Source organism: Drosophila rhopaloa, unplaced genomic scaffold (genome assembly GCF_018152115.1).
Source record: "Drosophila rhopaloa isolate 14029-0021.01 unplaced genomic scaffold, ASM1815211v1 contig_3, whole genome shotgun sequence".
Lineage (NCBI taxonomy): Eukaryota > Metazoa > Arthropoda > Insecta > Diptera > Drosophilidae > Drosophila > Drosophila rhopaloa.
In genome coordinates this window covers 12736360-12758459 of record NW_025335123.1, presented here as the reverse complement: position 1 = coordinate 12758459, position 22100 = coordinate 12736360, and the positions used below count along the sequence as shown (strand labels likewise).

General features: G+C 37.8%; 1 protein-coding gene across 6 annotated transcripts in view; it reads right to left on the bottom strand.

Moving 5' to 3' along the window:
- Window positions 1-22100, bottom strand: part of LOC108049843 (innexin shaking-B) — a 161840-nt gene that overhangs the window by 5551 nt on the left and 134189 nt on the right. For 4 of the 6 annotated variants that reach the window (XM_017131176.2, XM_017131178.2, XM_017131179.2 and 1 more), the window contains 3 exons: window positions 18431-18564; window positions 18178-18367; window positions 332-486 (listed from right to left, as the gene is read on the bottom strand). In XM_017131176.2, the coding sequence (XP_016986665.1) occupies window positions 332-486; window positions 18178-18367; window positions 18431-18564 (479 nt within the window). Of the gene's footprint in view, window positions 1-331; window positions 487-6150; window positions 7045-10129; window positions 10466-18177; window positions 18368-18430; window positions 18565-22100 lie in introns of those variants that run through there. The other 2 variants (XM_017131180.2, XM_017131181.2) reach the window with 2 other exon arrangements.

Below are 22100 nucleotides of genomic sequence, written 5' to 3'. Positions count from 1 at the left end.
TCGACACTTTACGTTGGTAAAGTTAAACAAGGATTGTGGTAATTTATATTACTTGGAAGAAAACCCCAAACTTTGAAGTAATTTTAACATTAATTTTTATTTTTGTTAAATAGCAAATATGGTTGTATTAACAAAAGTTCTTCTAATCAGACACTTCTTTAAATTTTAGATGAGTTTTAAGTATAAGTTAGCCATATATAAACAAATGAATAAACAAATATTTAATTTCGATTTTAGTTTTGATTGAGTTTACCAAAATAGACCGTTTGAAAAACTGTTGTAAAACGCATTTGGCCATTTGCAGTGCTTGTTCCATTCGACGCGTACTTACCTTAAATTTTCCCACAAATAATCTAAAAGTAATTTCTTTTTTTGTTTTTTCTCGGCTTCGGAACAAATGCCTATGTCTAAGTCCATGATGAGCGCATGAATCTTGCCACCCTCCCAAGATTTCCACAGCCATCTTGGTGTATAAAATAAGATTGCCTGCAAAAAGCGAATAGAGAACAGATATAGTGGTATGGTATGGTATGGTATAGTATAGTACCATGTGTATACGTATTTATAGAGATCTGCAAAGGTGAGTCCCGTGTGGGCGTGATGTCGCATTGGAACTGTCGTAAAAGCGAGAAAAATACCCCTGACAAGTGACATTCGCCAGCTGTTTTTCTAGATTGTAGATTGTGGATTGTGGACCCCCGATTCCAGCCGAGAACAATGCCATATAGCATATAGCATATAGCATATAGCTGGGGCATTAGTGACTGACCTTCCCCAGCGACATTATTGTCTTTGCTAATTCCACTCCATTGCATTCCATTCTATTTCTCTGGGCCCTTGTCAATTAGCCATGGTCCATGGTCTATGGTCTATGGACCATTAGGGCTTACCTACCACAATATCGGACGATCGAAAGACAGACAGGCAGACACGAATTCTTGCTTAATTGTACCCATTAATTGGCCAGTGACGAGGTATATTCATTGCATATCAAGACTATTAAATTGGTGAGGATAGCAAATGAATCCTAGATGGCATTGCAAACTTGTAATAATCATAGGTAATTTTCATAATATATTAGTAGCTATATTTCCAAATCATTATAGTTACTATATTTTCAATAATTTGATTATTTATTTTAAAAAATTCAAAAGGCAATATAAGGAAACAATTACCCAATAACCATAATGTAGACTGATTTTTTTGTATCATTAATAAGAATTTTTAATAGTTTTGACAAACTAAATACATGATTTAAATCCGTACTGCATAAGTACTAATATTCTTATATATTATTGAATAGCTAGTAAATTAAGTTAATCATATATATGATCTTTTACTCTTAACCGAGTATTAGATTGTATTTTTTGTACTATTAATACAACATCATAGAAATCCTAGCAAACTATATAGTGAATATCATGACATTAAATAAGAAAAACAATAGCACGGGTATATATAGTTTTATATCCATGACATTAAGTCAAATAAACAATGGCACAGGGTATTTGGGAGTGCCAAAATCACGACATCTCCTCGTTATAAGTCCGTCTGCATTTTGTTTTGTCGGGGGGATTTTAATGCCCGACCCGATGACAAATTAATAATAACTTGTATCGTAAATTAGCCGGGGATTCGAATACTCGGACCATCTTCAGACAGCTGGGGATTGGGGATTGTGGATGGCGGCTGTGCGAATTGTGTACGGCGTGTTTGCTTTGGCACATGACAATGTCGCCCCATCATAGTGATCTTGAGTTTGAGTCCAAGTCCCTGGCAGGTGGTAATCCCCATGTCTGTCGCCTTTCCCATTTCCCATTTCCCCTGCGAGGTGAGAGTTCAGTTTGTTTAGTGGGCGCCCGACTGGCGGCTGTCCGTCAATCTTGGCCAGCGAATTTCCACTGCCGCATATTTCACCACACGCGCTGGGGATCGTGCCCCAAAATTTTGCATTTCGACGATCTTACGATTCCCTGGCGTTTGGTCTTTCAGCCTTCCGGGGGCTGCAGTTCCAAACTATTCGCCATTGTCGTTGGCATTTGGCTTTAATTGGCCCGAACAACATCTGCAGCACATTCCATCGGCTAATGACGGCAATCGTTATAAATGAACACAGGCGGTCGCAATTGTAGGGACAAACTAATGACATACAATATCTGACTTGATCTGGGATTCCACTTTTGTGTGGAATTTAAATTAACCTAGTCACAGAAAAAAAAACAAGTGTTGAGTCCAAAAATGTTGTAAATTGAACAAATATTTTGCATTGTATAATTTACCCTCAACATTATTTTTTTTCAATGATCAACATTTTGGTCTTGACATTTTTTATTAAATTTGAATGTCACGTTTAGCACCATTGAGAAACTTTTATAAGAAGGTTTCCCTTTGCAATAAAATAATATTTAATATTTAATTCGTAAGAACTATTAAACATTTTAAAAATTATTTAATAATATTTTTAGATAGTTCAGCGCTGTGTGATTATGTATTTTGTAAACTTTGGAAATATAACATAATATATATTAATATTAAAATAACTTAAAAATGTTTTAGTTTGACTACGATGTGTATTCTAGGCTATGATTTTGCCACAAGTGCTGGCTCATATGTTAAGATGATTAAAAGTTGCTATTGTTCTGAATTCAGCTGCTGTTTTGGGCAGAAGTCTGGTGCCACGCCCTGCCGGAAGTCAAATGATGCGTTTGATTTGCTTTGGCCTCCATCATCTCAGGCTGCCCTTTTGTGTATACAATCGCCAATTGCATTTCTCCGACGACAGCCCAAATGAGGAAGAGAAAAGAAGGGTGGCCTCCCCACATTTTACACCCGCCCTCTCGCTTTTCCGCTTTCCCTCTGTGCGTGTGTGGAAAGCAATTTGGCAAGCGTTCAAATCGCAATAGCATCGCGTAAATGCAACTGCAGCAGAAGAGCAACAATCAAAGCGAAAGCCAGAGGGCAAAAGAGGCGACTCAGAAGAATTCTTCATGGGCCTGCAGACTCCAGGCACAGTGGTCAAAATGAATGGATACCAAATAAAAGGCTTCCCGAGATCAACCTCACTATTTCTCTATTTAAAGAAGGATATTTCAGGTGACTTTACATTCAAACAAGTTAGTATTTAAGAGACATTACCTATTTTAATGCCACAATAAATACAAATTGCATTTGAAATATTCAAATAAACATTTTTAAATTCAAGGTTTGCTTTCTCACAATACATTTTCAAGCAATTAAAATCAGCTAGATATTTGGTAATATTCTTCTCTTAAATTATTTCAAATTGTATTCCTTTAAAAATAACTCTTTAATGTTAAATTGGGTATGTTAATTGATTTAAAGAAATCAGAAAATGAACGCTAATAGCCTATTTTCTTAGTTTAATATGGATTACCCACTGTTTGGCGAAGGAATCACCTAGGAAGTGTCTGATCCCATCTGATCCGATCTGTCACTCCCCCAGGCGACGGCCCCTCCTTTATTTCTGTTCAAAAATCGAGGGGAGACCAAAAATACCCGCGCATAAGTCAAATATAAACAGTTCCCACTCCGAGAACCTTTGGCCATATTCCCTATGTTCCCAGTTCCCAGTTCCCAGTTCCCGATTCCCACTGGCATATCCATGGCTTTCTGTTTCAGCAGTTGCCTGGCATCTGGCCAGAAATATTATTTCACTTTTATGTTTGTCTGCGCCTTTTCAATAAATATCTAGACATGCCGGGCGCAGGAATATGGATGGAGAAGTCGGGGAAAGTCGGGCTGAGGAGCTGGGAAATGCCAATTTTTGACATATCGAAAAGAAGAATGAAAGAAAGGCCGGATCGATCGTATGGAAATGATGGAAATTGATGTCTGCAGGTCTTTCAATTTTTATTGCTGCATTGTTAATGACCGATCTGGCCATTAGATCTATATAGTTGGTCCATAATAATCGTGGATTTATGGTAATTGGGCCAGTCGAATTTAATGTGTTTTTTCTAAAAAGCCAATCATCTGAGGTGTACATCTACACCGTCACAAAAAATGGAGTACATTTTTGGGAAAACAAATTTGCAGCTATTTGTTCTTTCCTTTTCGTGTGTAAATACCCCTCAACCGAAATGCTCTCGAAAATCAATGATCCACGATTGCCGGCACTATTTTTCTATTTCTCGTTTTGTTTTCTGTTATTAATAAATCGTGCAACGAAAATTGGGGGAAAGTGTAAATTATAGAAACGCGTCTACGCGTCATTAAGCAGGGAGAATACCATGATAAATGTATTTATAGGAATTTGGGTGACTAGAACGTCTCTATAATCGCTCTGTGACACTAACCGAGAAAAGCTCCCCCGATTTTCCCCGCCCCAAAACAAAGTGTGATAAAAATATACATTTAATATTTGTACATTGTTAGCGGGAAGATATATTGTGCAATCGTCGCACCGACCAGCAACGCCTCTATATTTTTATATGTATGTGCGACTCGATCTATATATACCTATATACGCCATATGGACGGCGACGTCACCGATTTCCACCACGGGTGTGGGAAACGAGAGGAAAACAGGAAAAAAGGGGAGGCGAAATGGAAATGGCATCCATGACACAATCAATCTCCTTTAAGCGGTGCCAGCAATTAGCGATGACAGTTTGGGAATAGATCAGGTGGCGGAAAATGCGGAAAATAGGGAGGAGGGAGTGGGAAACCCATAGCGACACACAGAAATTTAATTTATATTTATTCTCGATCGATGAAAAATGGGGGGAGCTGCCTAATAACAATAAATCTGGTTTAAAGATCTTCAAATTAAGATTTGTTTGAAAGAGAATGCTTTGAAAACTAATTATAAATGCAAGCTAAATAGGTAATATTACGGAAATTGTTTATTTTGTTCATGTTATTATAAATTATACAATCAATAAACTTTATTATTTATTGAATATAGAAAAAGACAATCTAGAGATCATTGACATTCTGATTTTAGGTCATTCTTAAGAAATCTATTGCTTGCCAAAAAACAAAAACAATTATAAAATATTTGTCTTAAATATCTTGTTAATATCATGTTTATTTTTTCTTTCGATGCCTTTATTCAGTCCACTTTCTCTGCTTTTCCCTCGAGTGAAATTTGTTCTTAGCGCCTTAGCTCACTTTCTGATCCCATCGATTGCCGATCAATCACTCGCTGTCCTTCGCCCCCTCTCTTTCTGGCCCGGTAGCGCCGTCCCTGTCTGGCATCGCCTACGTCACAGCTCGAACTATCTTTGAGATACTCGCGGCGATACAAGGCCAGTCCAATCACTAGCAACAATAACAAAACGGAGCGCACACGAAATACTTAAACATTTTCATTTGGCTCACAAAAGGCCAAAACCGCAAAACAAAAAATAAAAATCAAGAAAAAAGTGGAACAAATATTTGGAAATTGAAAAGTATAAGTATGTATAGCGATCCCAATGGGACGCTCAGGCAGCGAGAAATCGCTTAATTACTTAATCCATCAAATCATTCAACGCCCCCAAACATAACGATCAACTGATCTATGGCCGTGTTTAGATGCTTTATTCGCTGCGCAGGCGTAGCCTTCTGAGTGGGTGAGTTATGGCATCGATTTTAGATTTGTGTTCTATCAAAAAATGTGGAAATGATTGATTTGCCTTAATTGTTTAATTATATTGTGTTACACCTTAAATTTAAATAATAGATTTCGGTGTACTGAATCTGAACCTGTATCGGCACAAGAGCATTATTATAAAATGGGCCTCAAAGTTAGAAAAAAATAATTAATTATTTGTTAAACCTTAATAACTTGTTATCAAAACTCTGTGTAACTAAGTGTTCTTAATACTTTTTTATAGGACTTTTTAATGATTTGTTTTTTAATAATAAAGGATTACAATATAATAGACCTGACCGCTTTTCCTGAATCTGGGCTATTAACCTTTTGTTAAAGACTCCTGTATGCTTCATAATTTTTGATGTTTTCGACAATGTATAAAAATCTTTAATTATATCATGGATACTCTGAAGTTTGGGGTCACCAACATGTTTGATAATCGAAAGATATCGATAGCTTTGTCTGTACTGGCTATAAGTCTTAATATCGATAGCGTTGCCAACATACAAATGGCGTTGAAAGGTCCTGAGACACAACCCCACATTAAATACCTGAAAGAAGAGGCAGAAGCAGACCCACTGGTAGTACTTGTAGTGCTTCTTGTCCGCCGGATCGCCGTCGGAGTTGCCGATACCAGGGTACGGGACCGACACGCCCTGCTTCTTTAGGAAGAGGCTCTTGAGCGTGTAGGTGGACTGGATCCAGCAGTACGTGTTCAGCACATCCTCTGGAATATCTTTGGTGTGCACACAATCGATCGGATTGCCCACGTACTGGCGTGTGGTTATAATTAGCGAGAATGACATCAGAATCATCACAGTTATTGAGTAGTGCAGGCGGAATACTATCGAATCGGTTTTAACGTGACTGACCTTTACAAGGTTTTTCAATCCACGAAATATATCTAACATGGTTTGTCGTCAGCGAAAGCTGGCAAAGATCGGCGATGATTCTCTCTGGCCTCTCTTTTTTCGTATTGCTTATCCTTTTCCTTATCCTTGTTCCCGGTTTCTTGTTCTTATTGGTTGAGGCTTGCTTATCGATAGTATCGAATATCAGAGTGTAAGAGTATCAGGGGTATCAGAGTATCGTGTGGCTATCGATATCGACCGATTGTGCTCCCGATTCCTGGCTGTGCTTTCTTTTGCGCGGCAGGCCCATTATCGGCGCATCGGCTAATCGGGACTCGAACCGGAACCGGAAGCGCGGCTGCTGGTGGTTCCGGTGGTGCGGATGGCGCTGGTGGTGCGGATGGCTCTCCAATTCCTCGGCTTGCGACGTGTTCCTTGTTGTGGGTCTGACTGTCACCGAGCTGGGCATCTTCGGATTCGGGTTCGGGTTCGGGTCCGTTCCTCCGCTTCCGCTCTCCGCTACTGGTTAACCCACTGTCTCACATTGGCACTTTGGTGTTAACTTTGTCCGAGTTTGGTCCTGTTTGGCGGCTACTGCTCACGGTGGGTTAAACAACTTTATTTTCGGTGTATTCGCGTATTTTTTCTATATTTTCACAGCAGTTCACGGGACTCATTTTTGGGTTCATTGAAATATTTATTTTTAAAACTGCATATGCATAGGTAATTATTTTTTTGTTTTAAAGGAAAAATAATTTTTAATTTGCATATGATATATTTTTAATTGTTTTAAAGGAAAAATAGTTTCATGAATTTTTTATAAAGGAACATATTAGCTTTTGTAATGTTTATTACAGAGCCTTACTAAATTATTTCTTTTTTATTGATCAAACATTGTAAAACGAAGACACTCCTATTATTTTACAATTAAGAAGTATGCATTAATTATAATTTCAGTCAGCTAGACTGTTTACTAACAAATTTATTGTTGGCTCATGTTTTATATTATTAAAATATTTATTTTTGGCCCAAAAGAATCAGTTGGTAACTTAAATGAGTTCAAAAATTAATTGTTAGCCAAACATTTTAATTTTCCTGCTGGTTGAATATTTATTTTTTATGCTTAGCTAGCATTGAAAATTACGCAAGGAAACAAAACAAATAAAAAACGCTTCGAGCATATAAATAAAATGTGGCATCACCCCCTCCTTCGCATATGTTAATAAACTTATGCTGACTGACGTAGGGGAAAAATGGAAGTCCAAAAAAATGGAGAACAACAGTTTCCAAATGAACTGTAAATTTTAAAATTGCAATGTTTATAAACAAACTTTCCCGCCGAGTTGCCGATAATAAAATCAAAACAACAGCGATGGCAAAAAGCGAAAAGCCAAACCCAATTGAGTACACAGAAATATTTAAGCCATTACCTAAGAAATATCTACAAATTTGTCAAGTTTTTCTTCCTAGAGGCACCCTTAATATTTCAAACAATATATTTGAAAATATTGATTTTATTTTTTAATTTTAAGTTTAAATTTAATTTGGTTGAACTTTTATTAAAGTTTTTCGAATAAATGCACTTTTAGTATTTTACTGGGGACCTAGTTTTCCTAATAAAAAACCCTGTATTGATTATAAAAATATATGAATATTTTTCCCTGTGTACATTTGAGATAAAAATCCACGAAAAGTTCACGCACACACCGGGAAAATTGCGTATACGCACACGTGGCCCAGCAAAGTCAAAGGCGAAGGCTGACCAGCGGCAGCCAAAGAATCCGCGGCAGATCGCATCGCATCGCATCGGATCGGATCGGGGGATATAGACCAAGGCGAGAGAATCGTTAATCTATTTCGTAATCCAGCAGAGTTCAGCCAGATCCCCGATTTGTTTATAAAACACACAACAGAGATCTCGATCTCCCCATCGACCTGTTTGGGCTTCCTGCCTGCACTTGACATTTCAACGAAACTATTTCGTTGCTCGGCATTGTGAAATATGCCAGAAATGCTGCAAAGATAATGGGTGGGGAGGGGAGGGGATGCTATATCGGCGCTGGAACACAGGGACTACGACTACCCAAGAATCCGAGACTTTTCATCTGATTTTCCCGAACAGCTCGTGCCCATAATTATAATGTGGACAAAATATGAAAATGAGACACCGCATTCCTAGAATCGGGCGAGGTGACTAATTGGGATTTTCCCTCTTCCAATAACAAAGGCACGAAACCACAAAACAAAAAAAAAGAAAAGAATGAAAAGCAGAGAACATTTTCCGCCGGGATATAAGTAGTACTCGTAAAATCGAACAACAGCCGATCGGCTCGAGTTGAGTTTACTTTCGAATGCAGCCAGCGGAGAATGCTAACAAAAACATATATTTCCCCGATCAAAAGCGGTCAGCACACTTTGAAGTCGGCGGGCATCAGAAACCAAATCAGAATCAGAATCCGAAACGAAATCGATTTGATTTCAATATTTTCAGAGTCAACACGGCTAAGATGGCCAAAGCAATTCGAATCGGGTGGCAAAAAAAATATTGGGGAACTATTTCATAATTATTGATACATTTTCAGGCAGCTGAATGGGGGCTTAAAGGGACTTTCCTTGGGCAAAACATGAAAATCCCAGGCTTATGCTTGCCCAACACCATGTTTATATATGTCACTATATTTATCTAGTTTATCAAATATCTTGGGGTTTTTATATTTCTTCATATTTCTTACAAAATGTCTGCAATGATGAGTGCCAATGATTGGTTTTAATTTTAAAAAAACTGAGAACAAGTTTTAGTTTGTATTAATTACTTTTTAATCAAAATTTGGTTGTTATTAAATGCTTTATAATCATACTTCTTTCTAATAAATCATTATGGCTTGTAAAACTAAAGTATATAGTTTTATCAAACTTCAAAGGCCTGTTTCAAATTTACTTTTATTATTTTGATACTTTGAAGAAATTTATTAGCCTCTTTAAAATGTTTAACCAACCCGTATATATTTTTACAATCTCACATTTAACTTAAACATTTTAGCCAAGCATCCATTCACTTATTCCCATTCATTTTTCTGGCATGAATCAATCGCCTGCTGCTGACTAAATACTTAATTGAGCGAAAAGAAAAGTTACTTAAATAAACAATGAGCCAAACTTAATATTTCATACCCAGCAATGTGTGAATAATATGAGACAACAACAAACTCGCATAAAATATAAAAATAAAATGGAAAATAAAAATCTGTGTGTTTCTTTTTGTTTCTGGCTTTCGTTTTGGGTTTTTTGGACAATCGTGTCGAATGTTAATTGTAAAAATTTGTGTGCCGACTTTGCGGATCGCCTGTTGGTTTTTGGTTTTCGGTTTTTGGTTTTCGGTTTTCGGTTTTCGGTTTCGGGGGCAACGGAACACATGGCCCCCGAATTCGCAGTTGGTTTATTTACTTTGTAAGAGTTAATTATGATCAAGCGGTGGCCTGCACACAGCCCCTACAATACTATATATACGTGTCCATATAAATATAAATTCTGATTCTGCGGGCATGTGGCTTCCTACTATATGTTATGATCCCGCAATGCAGTCAATGATCTTTCGTGGGTGTTGTGAAAATATAGAAAACGCTGGGTTGCTGGGTTTTTGTTTGCTTTGCACAAGTATTTGATCGAACTGTATTCTCACACTCGTCTGGCTTGAGTTATCGGCGTTATCGGTTAAATCGGTTTAATCGGCTTTATCGGTTTAATCGGTATTATCGCGCGAGTTAAGCGCGGGTCACGTGTCCGACATGGTCGACATTTTCATCGGGTGACCCTGGGCACCTCACATTTTTCGATCGTTCACTGGTAAACAAAAAAAAAGCAATAGCAGTTCGATGGACTTTGCAATTAAAAAAAAAAAATTGGTAGCTCGGAAAATGGCTTTTCTTTTAAGGGGTTTTCCTCGAGATCAGTTCGGGCGAAAAGAGAGACCGTGGACTTTGGAGCAGCAGGAGCAGGAAAAGACGCGCGCGTTCACTTTGCCAACGCAACAGACACTGGCGGGCATTGGCCAAGAAAAGCCACTCGGAAAATGGCCCGGCCACACAGCTGACGGAGAGCGAAAGGGAGAGAGCGAGGAAAAGCCGGAGAGAGAGAGAGCTGGGGAAATCCGGAGAGCAGATCTCTGTGCTGCCAACAATTTCAATTTCGGGCAGCAGCAACACGTTCTCTGCTCGCGAGACACGCACACTTCCGGCGGCGGAAAACGGGGGGAGGGGTGTCCCTCTGGTGTGGAAAAGCGCTCGCGGGAGGTGGGGAAATTTGGGTGAGGGAAGGGCAGGGGAAGGGGAGGGGTCGAACGGACCAGGAGCTGCACTCGCCAGCCATAAACAACAATGGTAGTTGCAACAATCTGTGGCCAGGCCCAAAAGCCTAAAACAAAAGGCCTAGCGACACCCTTTCCGCCTCAAAATAAATCCGCATCTCATCTTCGAGTTAAAAGTCCGAATGGCATCAAAATATGGCTTAGGATAGTGGGACAAAATAAGCAAAAACAGATACAATAGTCAAAGAACATATTTAAAAACACACTCATCTTTCATACAAATTTTTGATTTTCGAATCGATCTTAATTAGAATCAAACCTTTTTTGGAACATCTGCCGAACTAAACTTGTTTGAAATTTTTAAGCCGATCTTAATTTCAATGAAATAATTTGGTTTGGACGATTTTTTGATGATTAATGATCACCAACCCAAATGAGAACTGATATTTTTATATTAGTTTATTTTAAATATCATTTAAACTTGACTTTAATCCTTTTGTCAATACACCTATTCTTTATAGAAATGAAAGAAACGGCTGTTTTCAGAAACGTTTTTGCTGCTGAAAACAACGCTTTCAACCCACTGTGCATCTGGACAAACTATTTACATATTCGTATTTATTTCTTGCACGCTCGCGAATGACAACGAAAGCGACAACGAGGCGGAGAAAGGAGTGTGGAGAAAGGAGAAAGCAGAGTGGTGAGTGGAGAAAGGATAAAGGATAAAGGAGAATGCGAGTGACAACGAAAACGACAGCGACAACCCCGCGAAGACCCGATATCCAATGATTTGAAGCGACGTCACAAGGAGTCTGACTTGGAGCTGAAAACTGTGGGGGAAAGGGGATTGCAAGAAATACACCGAAACAAAATTATGCTAGCTTCGCTATAACATCTTGAACAGTAACCCAGCATACTTAAGAATTTCACAATTGTTTGCAAGGTTCCCAACATTTAAAAACCCATTTTTAGTTAGTTAAGATCTAAATCGACTAGTTTTTAAGGGAAACCAAATTAAATAAATTTTCTCCTTAAGTGTATTGCATTTAAAAAAAGCTTGAAAATGCCGCATATTATAGTGTAAAACGATTATTTATTGTTTCTTAAAATAAAATAGTAATTTTCTTATTTAAGACATTTTGCAAGCCATTTCTCGGTTCTAAACATAATTTAATATTTATTTAAATTCGAGACAAAATGTTTATGTGTGGCCCATACTACGAAATATGAAATGTTTTTCTGGCAGTGCCGGAGTGAAGGGTTTCCGCTCTGCATTGTTGTGATTTCCGCTCATTATTGCTGCAATCAGGCGGCCGGAGCTTTTGTCCTGTGGCAGGACATGTGACGTGGCGAGGAGCCGGAGAGCCGGGATTTATGCGTATTTTGATTCCTGCGCCTAGACGTCATGCGGGGCATATCAATTGGAGTTTTATGAGGACGGGCACAGCTGGAGTGGTGGGCATAAAAACTGTCTGACATATCCGTTGGCCGATTTGATTAAGTTGTCCCATCGCGACCAGCTGCCTTGGCACACTGCTGGCCACAATACTAGCACTGCGGGCTTTTAATTATATGTGTGTCTTTTCAAAATCCATTTTCTCTTTTTTTGATATTAGCTTCTCATGATTTTAGTTGAGTATGTTAGAAAATATGAATTCTCTCAATAAAAAATAAGAATAAGTAGATTTTCCAATTTATTTTCGTATCTTTACTATGTCTATAACTATGATATATTCGACCTATATAATATAAAAATCAAATTAAATTTTTGGAAAATATACAAAATAGTTAAATCTCGAAATAGCAGAACGAATTCTTTTGTGAAAGATTTATCCAGACAGCTTTAAAGCTGACAGACTAGGTTGCGCACAAATTCTATTATTTTCACCCCGACTGTGGCAGTATTTGTATCTGTATCTGAATCCCGTTCTGTATCTGTATCCCGGCAGCTGCCACAGTCGCCACAGAAATGAGTGTGTGTGTGGGTCGGAGGAAGTGCCTCAAAATTGAGAATGAGAATGGCAACTGGAGGCTGGCCATCAAAATTCAATTGGTTTGAGGCACTACGTGAGTCGCCTAGCATACTCAGCCCCAAAAGATGCTCCGTCTTGAGACAATGGCGGATCCCGATGCATAATTTGGCCATTAGGCGAGGTTTTTTTTCTTGGCCCTGATTTTCCGGGGATTCTGGCAGACAGTGAAGCGACGTAGACAATGTCCGGAAAAAGCCCAGCCTAGCCTTGCCTCGCCTCATTAATGCACCCGAAAAACATTACCCGGATGGCAAATGCATGGGCACTTTTCCGATATTCCGCCATTGGGCCCAGCGCCAAATGATGCATTAGAATCGAAGGGAGGAGCCCCCGGGAAAAAAATATTGTACATGTTAATTATCACTTGGGATGGGGGCCTTGCGAAAGGTGTCTCTCGTACTTGGAGGTTATTGCAGAATTCAGGGTTTCACTAGAGGAGTTTGCAGGTAAACTATAAAATCACAAGTTGATATAAATGTCAAGGAGCATGGAAATAGAAGTACCTAGCTAATAATACAGACGTTTTGTTATACTTCTGTAATACTGACTATTACAAGCGTTTTTTCTATAACAATTTCACAACGCCCATGTTGCATTCACATTTTTAATTTTCTTGAAATTTCTAGGTTTATGATTTCTCTTAGACAATTACAACTAAATATATAATTTTAATAATGTTCTCAAGCATTCTTGGGAGCTAGCAGCTCACTTCTGTTTTATTTTCTAGACAATACACATATTTCTTTCAATGCAGAATATAAAAACGTACAATAAAGCGAATTAAGATGTTCCTTTGGCAGAAACATGCCGAAAGCGAATCAGATACAAAGGAATAGTGATCCCATAAAACTTGTGGTTATTGGGCAGATGAAGATCTGGGGAGCCGATGCCCCGGCCACTTTCATGTAGTTTCTCGTTTCCGACAAACACTTTGATGGACTGCCCGATGGTTTGTTGGCGCACCATCCCCTCTGGGACTCCCGATCTTCATATTTTCATCTTTATCTTTATGATTTTATGATCGACAGGGAACCGCACACGCGGATTTTATGAGCGATGTCAAATGGTTGCGTCAGTTCTTGTTGCGATCGGAAAGAAATATGATTTGTAAGATTGGATATCAAGAGCGCTTTAACGAGCTCTTGTATATATTCCTTGTATTTTTTTTTTTTGGGTATTCCCCAGAGGAGGCAGGTGGGGAAAGGGGAAACGGGAAAGGGGGAGGGGAGTGGGGAGTGGGAATTGGGGGCTGGCCACCCCCTTCAACCACACTCGCCACATAAATTATAATTTTTTCAGCACCCGGTCGCCCAGCGGGACGGTGGCGTAAATAAATAAAATTAATGGAAATATCAAGCACACTGCGCATAAAATTGATAAAAGACGTTCACGTTCGTATTGGGAAGAGTTTGGGGCAAATCGGGCATGGAAAACTGGGGGGAAAATGCGGGGCCCCGCCCATCGGTTTTGGGTTTAAACGGGGTCAAGCGATTGCATTCTGTGTGTGTTGTTATTTTTTTTGTTCGTTTTTAACAAAAATAGCGCAGACAAAATATAATAACAGAGCGCATAGAGCTGGAAAAACTGGAGAAAGCGCGTCCCAAAATAGTTCTTGCTACTTTTTCCGGTACACCAACAGCAACGGCAATATCGCTGCCCCGCAGCAACATGCAACATGGGAAGGGAGCAACTGCAGCGTCTGTGCCGCATTAATGCATCATTTACTCGATTCTACGGTTTCGCAGGCCAACAAAAGAGACAACGCCTCGAAAAGTGCGAAAGGTCATTGTTGCCAGTTGCTGGTGGCTGATTGTTGGTGACCCCACACCCAATTTACCCCAGGGATCGGCTAGACGAGTTCGCCCATTGGCTCTATCTGCACGGGGAAACTAGCGGATTATTGACATTAGGACTTGAAATTGGTTAACTCAACAAAATAAAATCGAATGTCTGTTATAAATGTTATGGGCTTAGAAGGACAGGTTTTATGTCTCTTTTCTGCAAAGCCATTTTTCGAAAATTTGGAAGGAGGTTACATCGTTGAAAATGACGAAAAATCGACCAAAAATAAAAAATAAAGTGAGTAAACAGATGTTTAGAGAATTAAACCACAATCATTTTGAGACATGCCACTTTAAATTCGGATGACTATAAGACAAGTTATGGGCTTGGAAGTGCATGATTTAGGTCACTTTTCTGCTAAGCCATTTTTCGAAAATTTGGAAAGAGGTTGAAAATGACGAAAAATCGAGCAAAAAATAAAAAACAAAGTGAGAACACAGATGTTTAGAGAATTAAACCACAATCATTTTGAGACATGCCACTTTAAATTCGGATGACTATAAGACAAGTTATGGGCTTGAAAGTGCATGATTTAGGTCACTTTTCTGCAAAGCCATTTTTCGAAAATTTGGAAAGAGGTTACATCGTTGAAAATGACGAAAAATCGACCAAAAAATAAAAAATAAAGGGAGTACACAGATGTTTAGAGAATTAAACCACAATCACTTTGGGACATGCCACTTTAAATTCGGATGACTATAAGACAAGTTATGGGCTTGGAAGTGCATGATTTAGGTCACTTTTCTGCAAATCCATTTTTCGAAAATTTGGAAAGAGGTTACATCGTTGAAAATGACGAAAAATCGACCAAAAAAAAAAAAATAAAGTGAGTACACAGATGTTTAGAGAATTAAACCACAATCATTTTGAGACATGCCCCTTCAAATTCGGATGACTATATGAAAAGTTATGGGCTTGGAAGTGCATGAATTAGGTCACTTTTCTGCAAAGCCATTTTTCGAAAATTTGGAAAGAGGTTACATCGTTGAAAATGACGAAAAATCGACCAAAAAAAAAAAAAAGTGAGTACACAGATGTTTAGAGAATTAAACCACAATCATTTTGAGACATGCCTCTTTAAATTCGGATGACTATAAGACAAGTTATGGGCTTGGAAGTGCATGATTTAGGTCCCTTTTCTGCAAAGCCATTTTTCGAAAATTTGGAAAGAGGTTACATCGTTGAAAATGACGAAAAATCGACCAAAAATAAAAAAAAAAGTGAGTACACAGATGTTTAGAGAATTAAACCACAATCATTTTGAGACATGCCACTTTAAATTCGGATGACTATAAGACAAGTTATGGGCTTGGAAGTGCAAGATTTAGGTCACTTTTCTGCAAAGCCATTTTTCGAAAATTTGGAAAGAGGTTACATCGTTGAAAATGACGAAAAATCGACCAAAAAATAAAAAATACAGTGAGTACACAGATGTTTAGAGAATTTAACAACAATCATTTTGAGGTATGCCACTTTTAATTCGGATGACTATTGGATAAGTTGTGGGCTTGGAAGTGCAGAATTTAGGTCACTTTTGTGCAAAGCTATTTTTCGAAAATTTGGAAAGAGGTTACATCGTTGAAAATGACGAAAAATCGACCAAAAAATAAAAAATAAAGGGAGTACACAGATGTTTAGAGAATTAAACCACAATCACTTTGAGACATGGCACTTTGAATTCCGATGACTATAAGACAAGTTATGGGCTTGGAAGTGCATGATTTAGGTCACTTTTCTGCAAAGCAATTTTTTGAAAATTCGGAAAGAGGTTACATCGTTGAAAATGACGAAAAATCGACCAAAAATAAAAAAAAAAGTGAGTGCACAGATGTTTAGAGAATTAAACCACAATCACTTTGAGACATGCCACTTTAAATTCGGATGACTATAAGACAAGATATGGGCTTGGAAGTGCATGATTTAGGTCACTTTTCTGCAAAGCCATTTTTCGAAAATTTGGAAAGAGGTTACATCGTTGAAAATGACGAAAAATCGACCAAAAATAAAAAAAAAAGTGAGTGCACAGATGTTTAGAGAATTAAACCACAATCATTTTGAGACATGCCACTTTAAATTCGGATGACTATAAGACAAGATATGGGCTTGGAAGTGCATGATTTAGGTCACTTTTCTGCAAAGCCATTTTTCGAAAATTTGGAAAGAGGTTACATCGTTGAAAATGACGAAAAATCGACCAAAAATAAAAAAAAAAGTGAGTGCACAGATGTTTAGAGAATTAAACCACAATCACTTTGAGACATGCCACTTTAAATTCGGATGACTATAAGACAAGATATGGGCTTGGAAGTGCATGATTTAGGTCACTTTTCTGCAAAGCCATTTTTCGAAAATTTGGAAAGAGGTTACATCGTTGAAAATGACGAAAAATCGACCAAAAAATAAAAAATAAAGTGAGTACACAGATGTTTAGAGAATTAAACCACAATCATTTTGAGACATGCCACCTTAAATTCGGATGACTATAAGACAAGTTATGGGCTTGGAAGTGCATGAATTAGGTCACTTTTCTGCAAAGCGTTGAAAATGACGAAAGATCGACCAAAAAATAAAAAATGAAGTGAGATCATAGATGTTTAGAGAATTTAGCCACAATCATTTTGAAGTATGCCACTTTGCAATCGGATGTCTGTACGAAAAGTTATGGGCTTAGAAGTGTATGCTTTTGGTCACTTATATGCAAAGCCATTTATCTGCAAATTTGTCGTTTTAACGTTAAAGCTTGTCTGATTTTTCTTGTCTATCAGTTTGAAAGCTATTTAGATTCCTTCTGTCGCAGCTGTATATAAATCGGAGCGGGCCGGATTGGCGTACTATATCGGATAGCTCCCATTAGAACAATCCGGAAAAAATGGGAAATAAAGTGTATAAAATGTTTTGATGTCCATATACTCCGAGGCATAGTCATTTCTAACGATTTTCGAATTACGTATTTAGTTTTATAAAAATGGTTCGACTATATCATATAGCCTGCTATTTTTGCTAAATTATTATTATTTTTGCAAGAAAAAAAGAATGGTGCGTTGCGCCATCTATACGGGGGAAATGAGTAAATAGTTAAAAAAGGTGGCGCCAATGCAGAGGAACGAAGTAAATGCTTCGAAAGATGGGCGCCATCTATGTAGAAAACTGGCGCCACCTATGCATGGAAAGTTAAAAATGTGTAGAAAAGTGGCGCCACCTATGCAGGGGAGATTAGTAAGTGTGTTGATAAGTGGCGCCACTTTACAGGCAACATCAGTTTGCGGTTGAAAAGTTGAAGCAGGATGCGAAGGATTTCCACAGTTTTCCGATTGAATTTATTTGATTATTTATTTTTTATTTTTTTTAGTTCGTCTTAATGCCTTTCTATATGAATTTTAAAATCTTTATGATAGTAGAAAAAATAACAGAATATCCCCGAACAAAGACCATAGAGAGACTATTTTGGTAACAAGTTGTTTCCAAGCTCTATCGTGACAATAGTTCTTAGGTGTGATTTGTTCGCTTTTAATTCCGTATTTATAATTTTAATTATTATGCATTACTTACCTGAAAAAATAGTGTAAACGCTACCCATTGATAATATTTTGTGTGCTTTATTGTTAGAGGCCCGCGGCCCTGTGAATTGTGAACTCCGGGAAAAGGCACCTCGGAACCTTGCTTCTTCATAAACGCATCGACCACTGTATACGTTGAGTGTATCCAACAATATGTGTTGAGAACATCTTCGGGAATGTCTCTGCAATCGACAAAAATCGCATTAATCGGGGAGCTATCGAAATAATCGATTAGTCGACCTCACCTTGTATGTACACAGTCTATGGGATTTCCTACGTACTGCCGCGTCGTCACAGCAATCGAGAATGTGATCAGTAATATAACCGTTGCGTTGGTGTGCAGGCGAAAAACAGGTGAATCGATTTTGACATGAGACACCTGTTGTCCGTTGTTATCGAAGCGTTATCGGTGGTTATCGTGTTTTGTGTGTGATTTGTTGGGTGGTTGTTTTAATCGTGTTTTTTCGGTGGGGACGAAGAGAGAGAACATTATTATTGAAGGTCTTGGCAGTGGTTTAAGTTACATAAGTCCAAACGCAAAAGGTAACCCAAAAGAGGTAAACGAAAACGGATGATGAGAGAATTCTCTGGAACGCAAAACGTTTGCCATGTCTGTTCTGAATGAAATCGAGAGGACTGCTCTCGGGTGCTTTATCATATGGGGTTATATATCTGGTTATGTACATTCATAAGCAATTTTTTTTTTCCGCTTTTAAGGGGCCTTACAATTAGCTAACTCACTTATCAATAAATAGAGGGGCCTCCCATCCGTCTGCAACCTGAAGCTATATCTTGCTGTATACAACTTTACGTGTTTTATCTCTGTGAACATATATCCTTCAAGTTGCAGGCGAAGTGGGTAGTTTTAAGATTAATGCGAAATAAATACAATTTGCTTTTTGGAAGAATTCTCGAATTCATCTCGGTTTTGCTTTTGTTTTTCTTATGGCAGGTAAGTATAGTAAGGTGTCACAGCAATTGTTTCAACTTCCTCAGCTAGCTTAAACATTCCTTTCTTTTCTGGTTTCAAAACAAAACTCAGGGAAACAATAAAATAAGTTTAATGTGTGTGAGCAAGAGATAGAAAGAGATAGAGAGAGGTGTGAGAGAAACGAAAAGTGATTGAACTGCTGGGAATGCAAATTTCGGATTTCATTTTCTATTGTTTTTTTTTTTTGCATTTGAGGCGGATTTATAATTTACAGATCAATAGAGATGAGTACTTTTTTCGGAGAAGAAAAACTGACCAATTTATGGCCGCCATGTATGAGTTTTTGCTAAAGTCAATCAAAGTTCGCTGCAGATTTCATAATCGAATTGGAATTGTATGGACTGATAGATAAGATTTTAACGATGACCACTTAATCGATATTTATCAAAATGTTATCGCTCGACTAACTGACTGACTGACTGACTGTTTGACTAGTTATGGCTGAAAAATCAAAAGAAAACACAGAGTTAAGAGGGAGAGAGACCTGTGAAATTTCGATAATGGCTTGGTTCAGAATTGATTTGATTTAGAATCGAATGCAGATTGATTGGCTGAGTGGTTAAGTGAGTGGTTCAGTGGTTGAATTGAAATTTGGAGTGGTGGTTCGTTTGTGGCGGCTTTAGCGAGGTGAGTTTCGTGAGCTGAGCTGTGGTGAGAGACATACTTTAAAAGGTGAATACTGAATACTGCAGTGATCAGTGATTAGTGATCAGTGATCAGTGGTCTGTGATCGTGGTGAGTTCTTAAACTTGGGTGCCACTTGGTGGTGAGTTGTGAGTCGTGATCTGTGATCTGAGTGGTGTCTTTGGTGGCAGAGTGACAGAGTGGTGGTGTGGTAGAGTGGTGAAGTTGAGAACGCGAGAGCGAGCGAAACAGAGATAGAGTGAGATCGAGTGAGAGTGAGTACAATATAAAAACAAATTGAATATATAAGTAGTTGAATGTTAATTGAATTAGGTAATACGTGGTGAAAAATCTAGGTGAGTTTGAGTTTAAAATTGAATTGAGTTGGATTGAATTTAATTGAATGTGGCGAAAATGTACGAGAACTGCTTATATAAGATGGTTGAAAATCGGTTTACGTTTAATCTAGTTTTTAGGTAAAATCAAACACAATACACAAGTTAGAGTGAGACAAACAGACATAGAGAGCGAGAGAGATACATATATATTATATATAGGCGTATTATATTAACTGAGAGAGTGAGAGAGAGAGAGTGTGTGTGGCAAAGAGAGACAGGTAGCGCTTCAAAGCTGGGTTCTTGGCTTAAATATGTTTTGATTTTATATATCGTTTTAGTATAATTTAGCAGTCCAGATAAAATATATGTATGTATTTAATTAGCACAAATCTATCTGGGCTCTGGCCATACTTTCAGGTGGTTTTATTTTATTTTAGCTCTACCACATTTTTTTTCGTTTTTTTAGCTTTACAATTTTGATTTAGTTATAACAAGTATTTGGGATCTTAAATGTTCTTCGGCTCTGGATAATTTTGAAACACAAAATCGTAACGAGGTCAATTACATCTGGGACTGAGAGCATACATCTAGCTATTAGTTATATAAAGATATAGATGTGGTACGGATATAGTTTGCTTTGTTTCTGTTGGATCTCTGTTGTTGTTGTTTAACTGGTTATTGTTGCTGTGGAGTCTGGCGTTTGTATCTTGTATCTTGTAGTTTAAAGTTTTTGGTTTCGAGTTTGGAGTTGTTTGTTGGTTGCGGTTTATTTCTTTGCTGATTCGGTTTACTTTCTTGTTATATATACGATATACGATATACTTAAAGCTGACAGAGATACATACATGTATATAAATATAGAGAGTGTGGTTTATTATCTTGTTTATTTTGTTTTGGTTACGCTTGCTTTTCGTTTGCTTTTCTTTTTTTGCATTTTGCATTTTTTTTGTGGGGTGGGTCGTGAGATTGCGTGAGAGAGATAGAGACAGACAGAGTTTGTTTTTTTGGTGAGTAAGTGAATCCGTGATTGAGTGATCGAGAGAGAGAGATAGATAGTGAGTAGGTTTATTTAGGTTTCTTTTAGTTCAATTTATTTTGCTTTAGTTGTTGGTATTAAATTAACTTCGTTTTACTTTGAGTGTACTTATGCAATACAGAGAGAGAAATAGGGGTTTTTTAGTTTTGGCAGCTGACGGCGATTTAATTGGCCATTCCCAAGTGAGTGGAGAGAGATAGAGCGTGGGCTTCGGGTTTTTGGATAGAGACGGAGTGATTGTGAGGTAACGTGACAGAGAGAGATAGAGCGTGATTGTGAGACCGAGACAGAGTGTGAGATTGGAAACTAATTTAGTCATTAGGGCGCCCAGAAATCTCCGTGAACCACACCTTGTTTGTTTAATATTATTCTGAGTATTTTCGATTAAACTAGATTCAACTTTTTGAAATAAGATATATAAATTTACTAATTTTAATAATTGGAACCTAAAATCCAATGAAAATAAAATCATGTATACCATATCTTTAAAATATTTTAGTATGCAACCTAATTTTGAGGAAAAATTAAATGAAAATGGTTTATTACATGACAATTCATTACAAATATTATATAAATTCTCTTAAGTTTCGAATTTAATCCGAGTAAGATTTCATTTTTGATTTAGCTTTGATTTAACAGATATAAGATTATGGTTTATTAGTGAAATATTATTTATAAATAAATAGCAAATAACATTTACTTTAAAACGTATTATAAGGATTGCTAAGCCTCATCAGAGATTTCCAGAATAAAATCGGGATGGGATTTAATTTGGGATTACTGGTTTTCAAAGTGTGCTGGCGTGTGTGAAGTTATTTTCGGCATTTGCTAATTTGATGCTGATTCGTGACTTTGGTGACTTTTGGTGATTCGTGACTTAAGTGACTTTGGTGAACTCGTGATCGTGATCGTGACTTGGTGTTTAT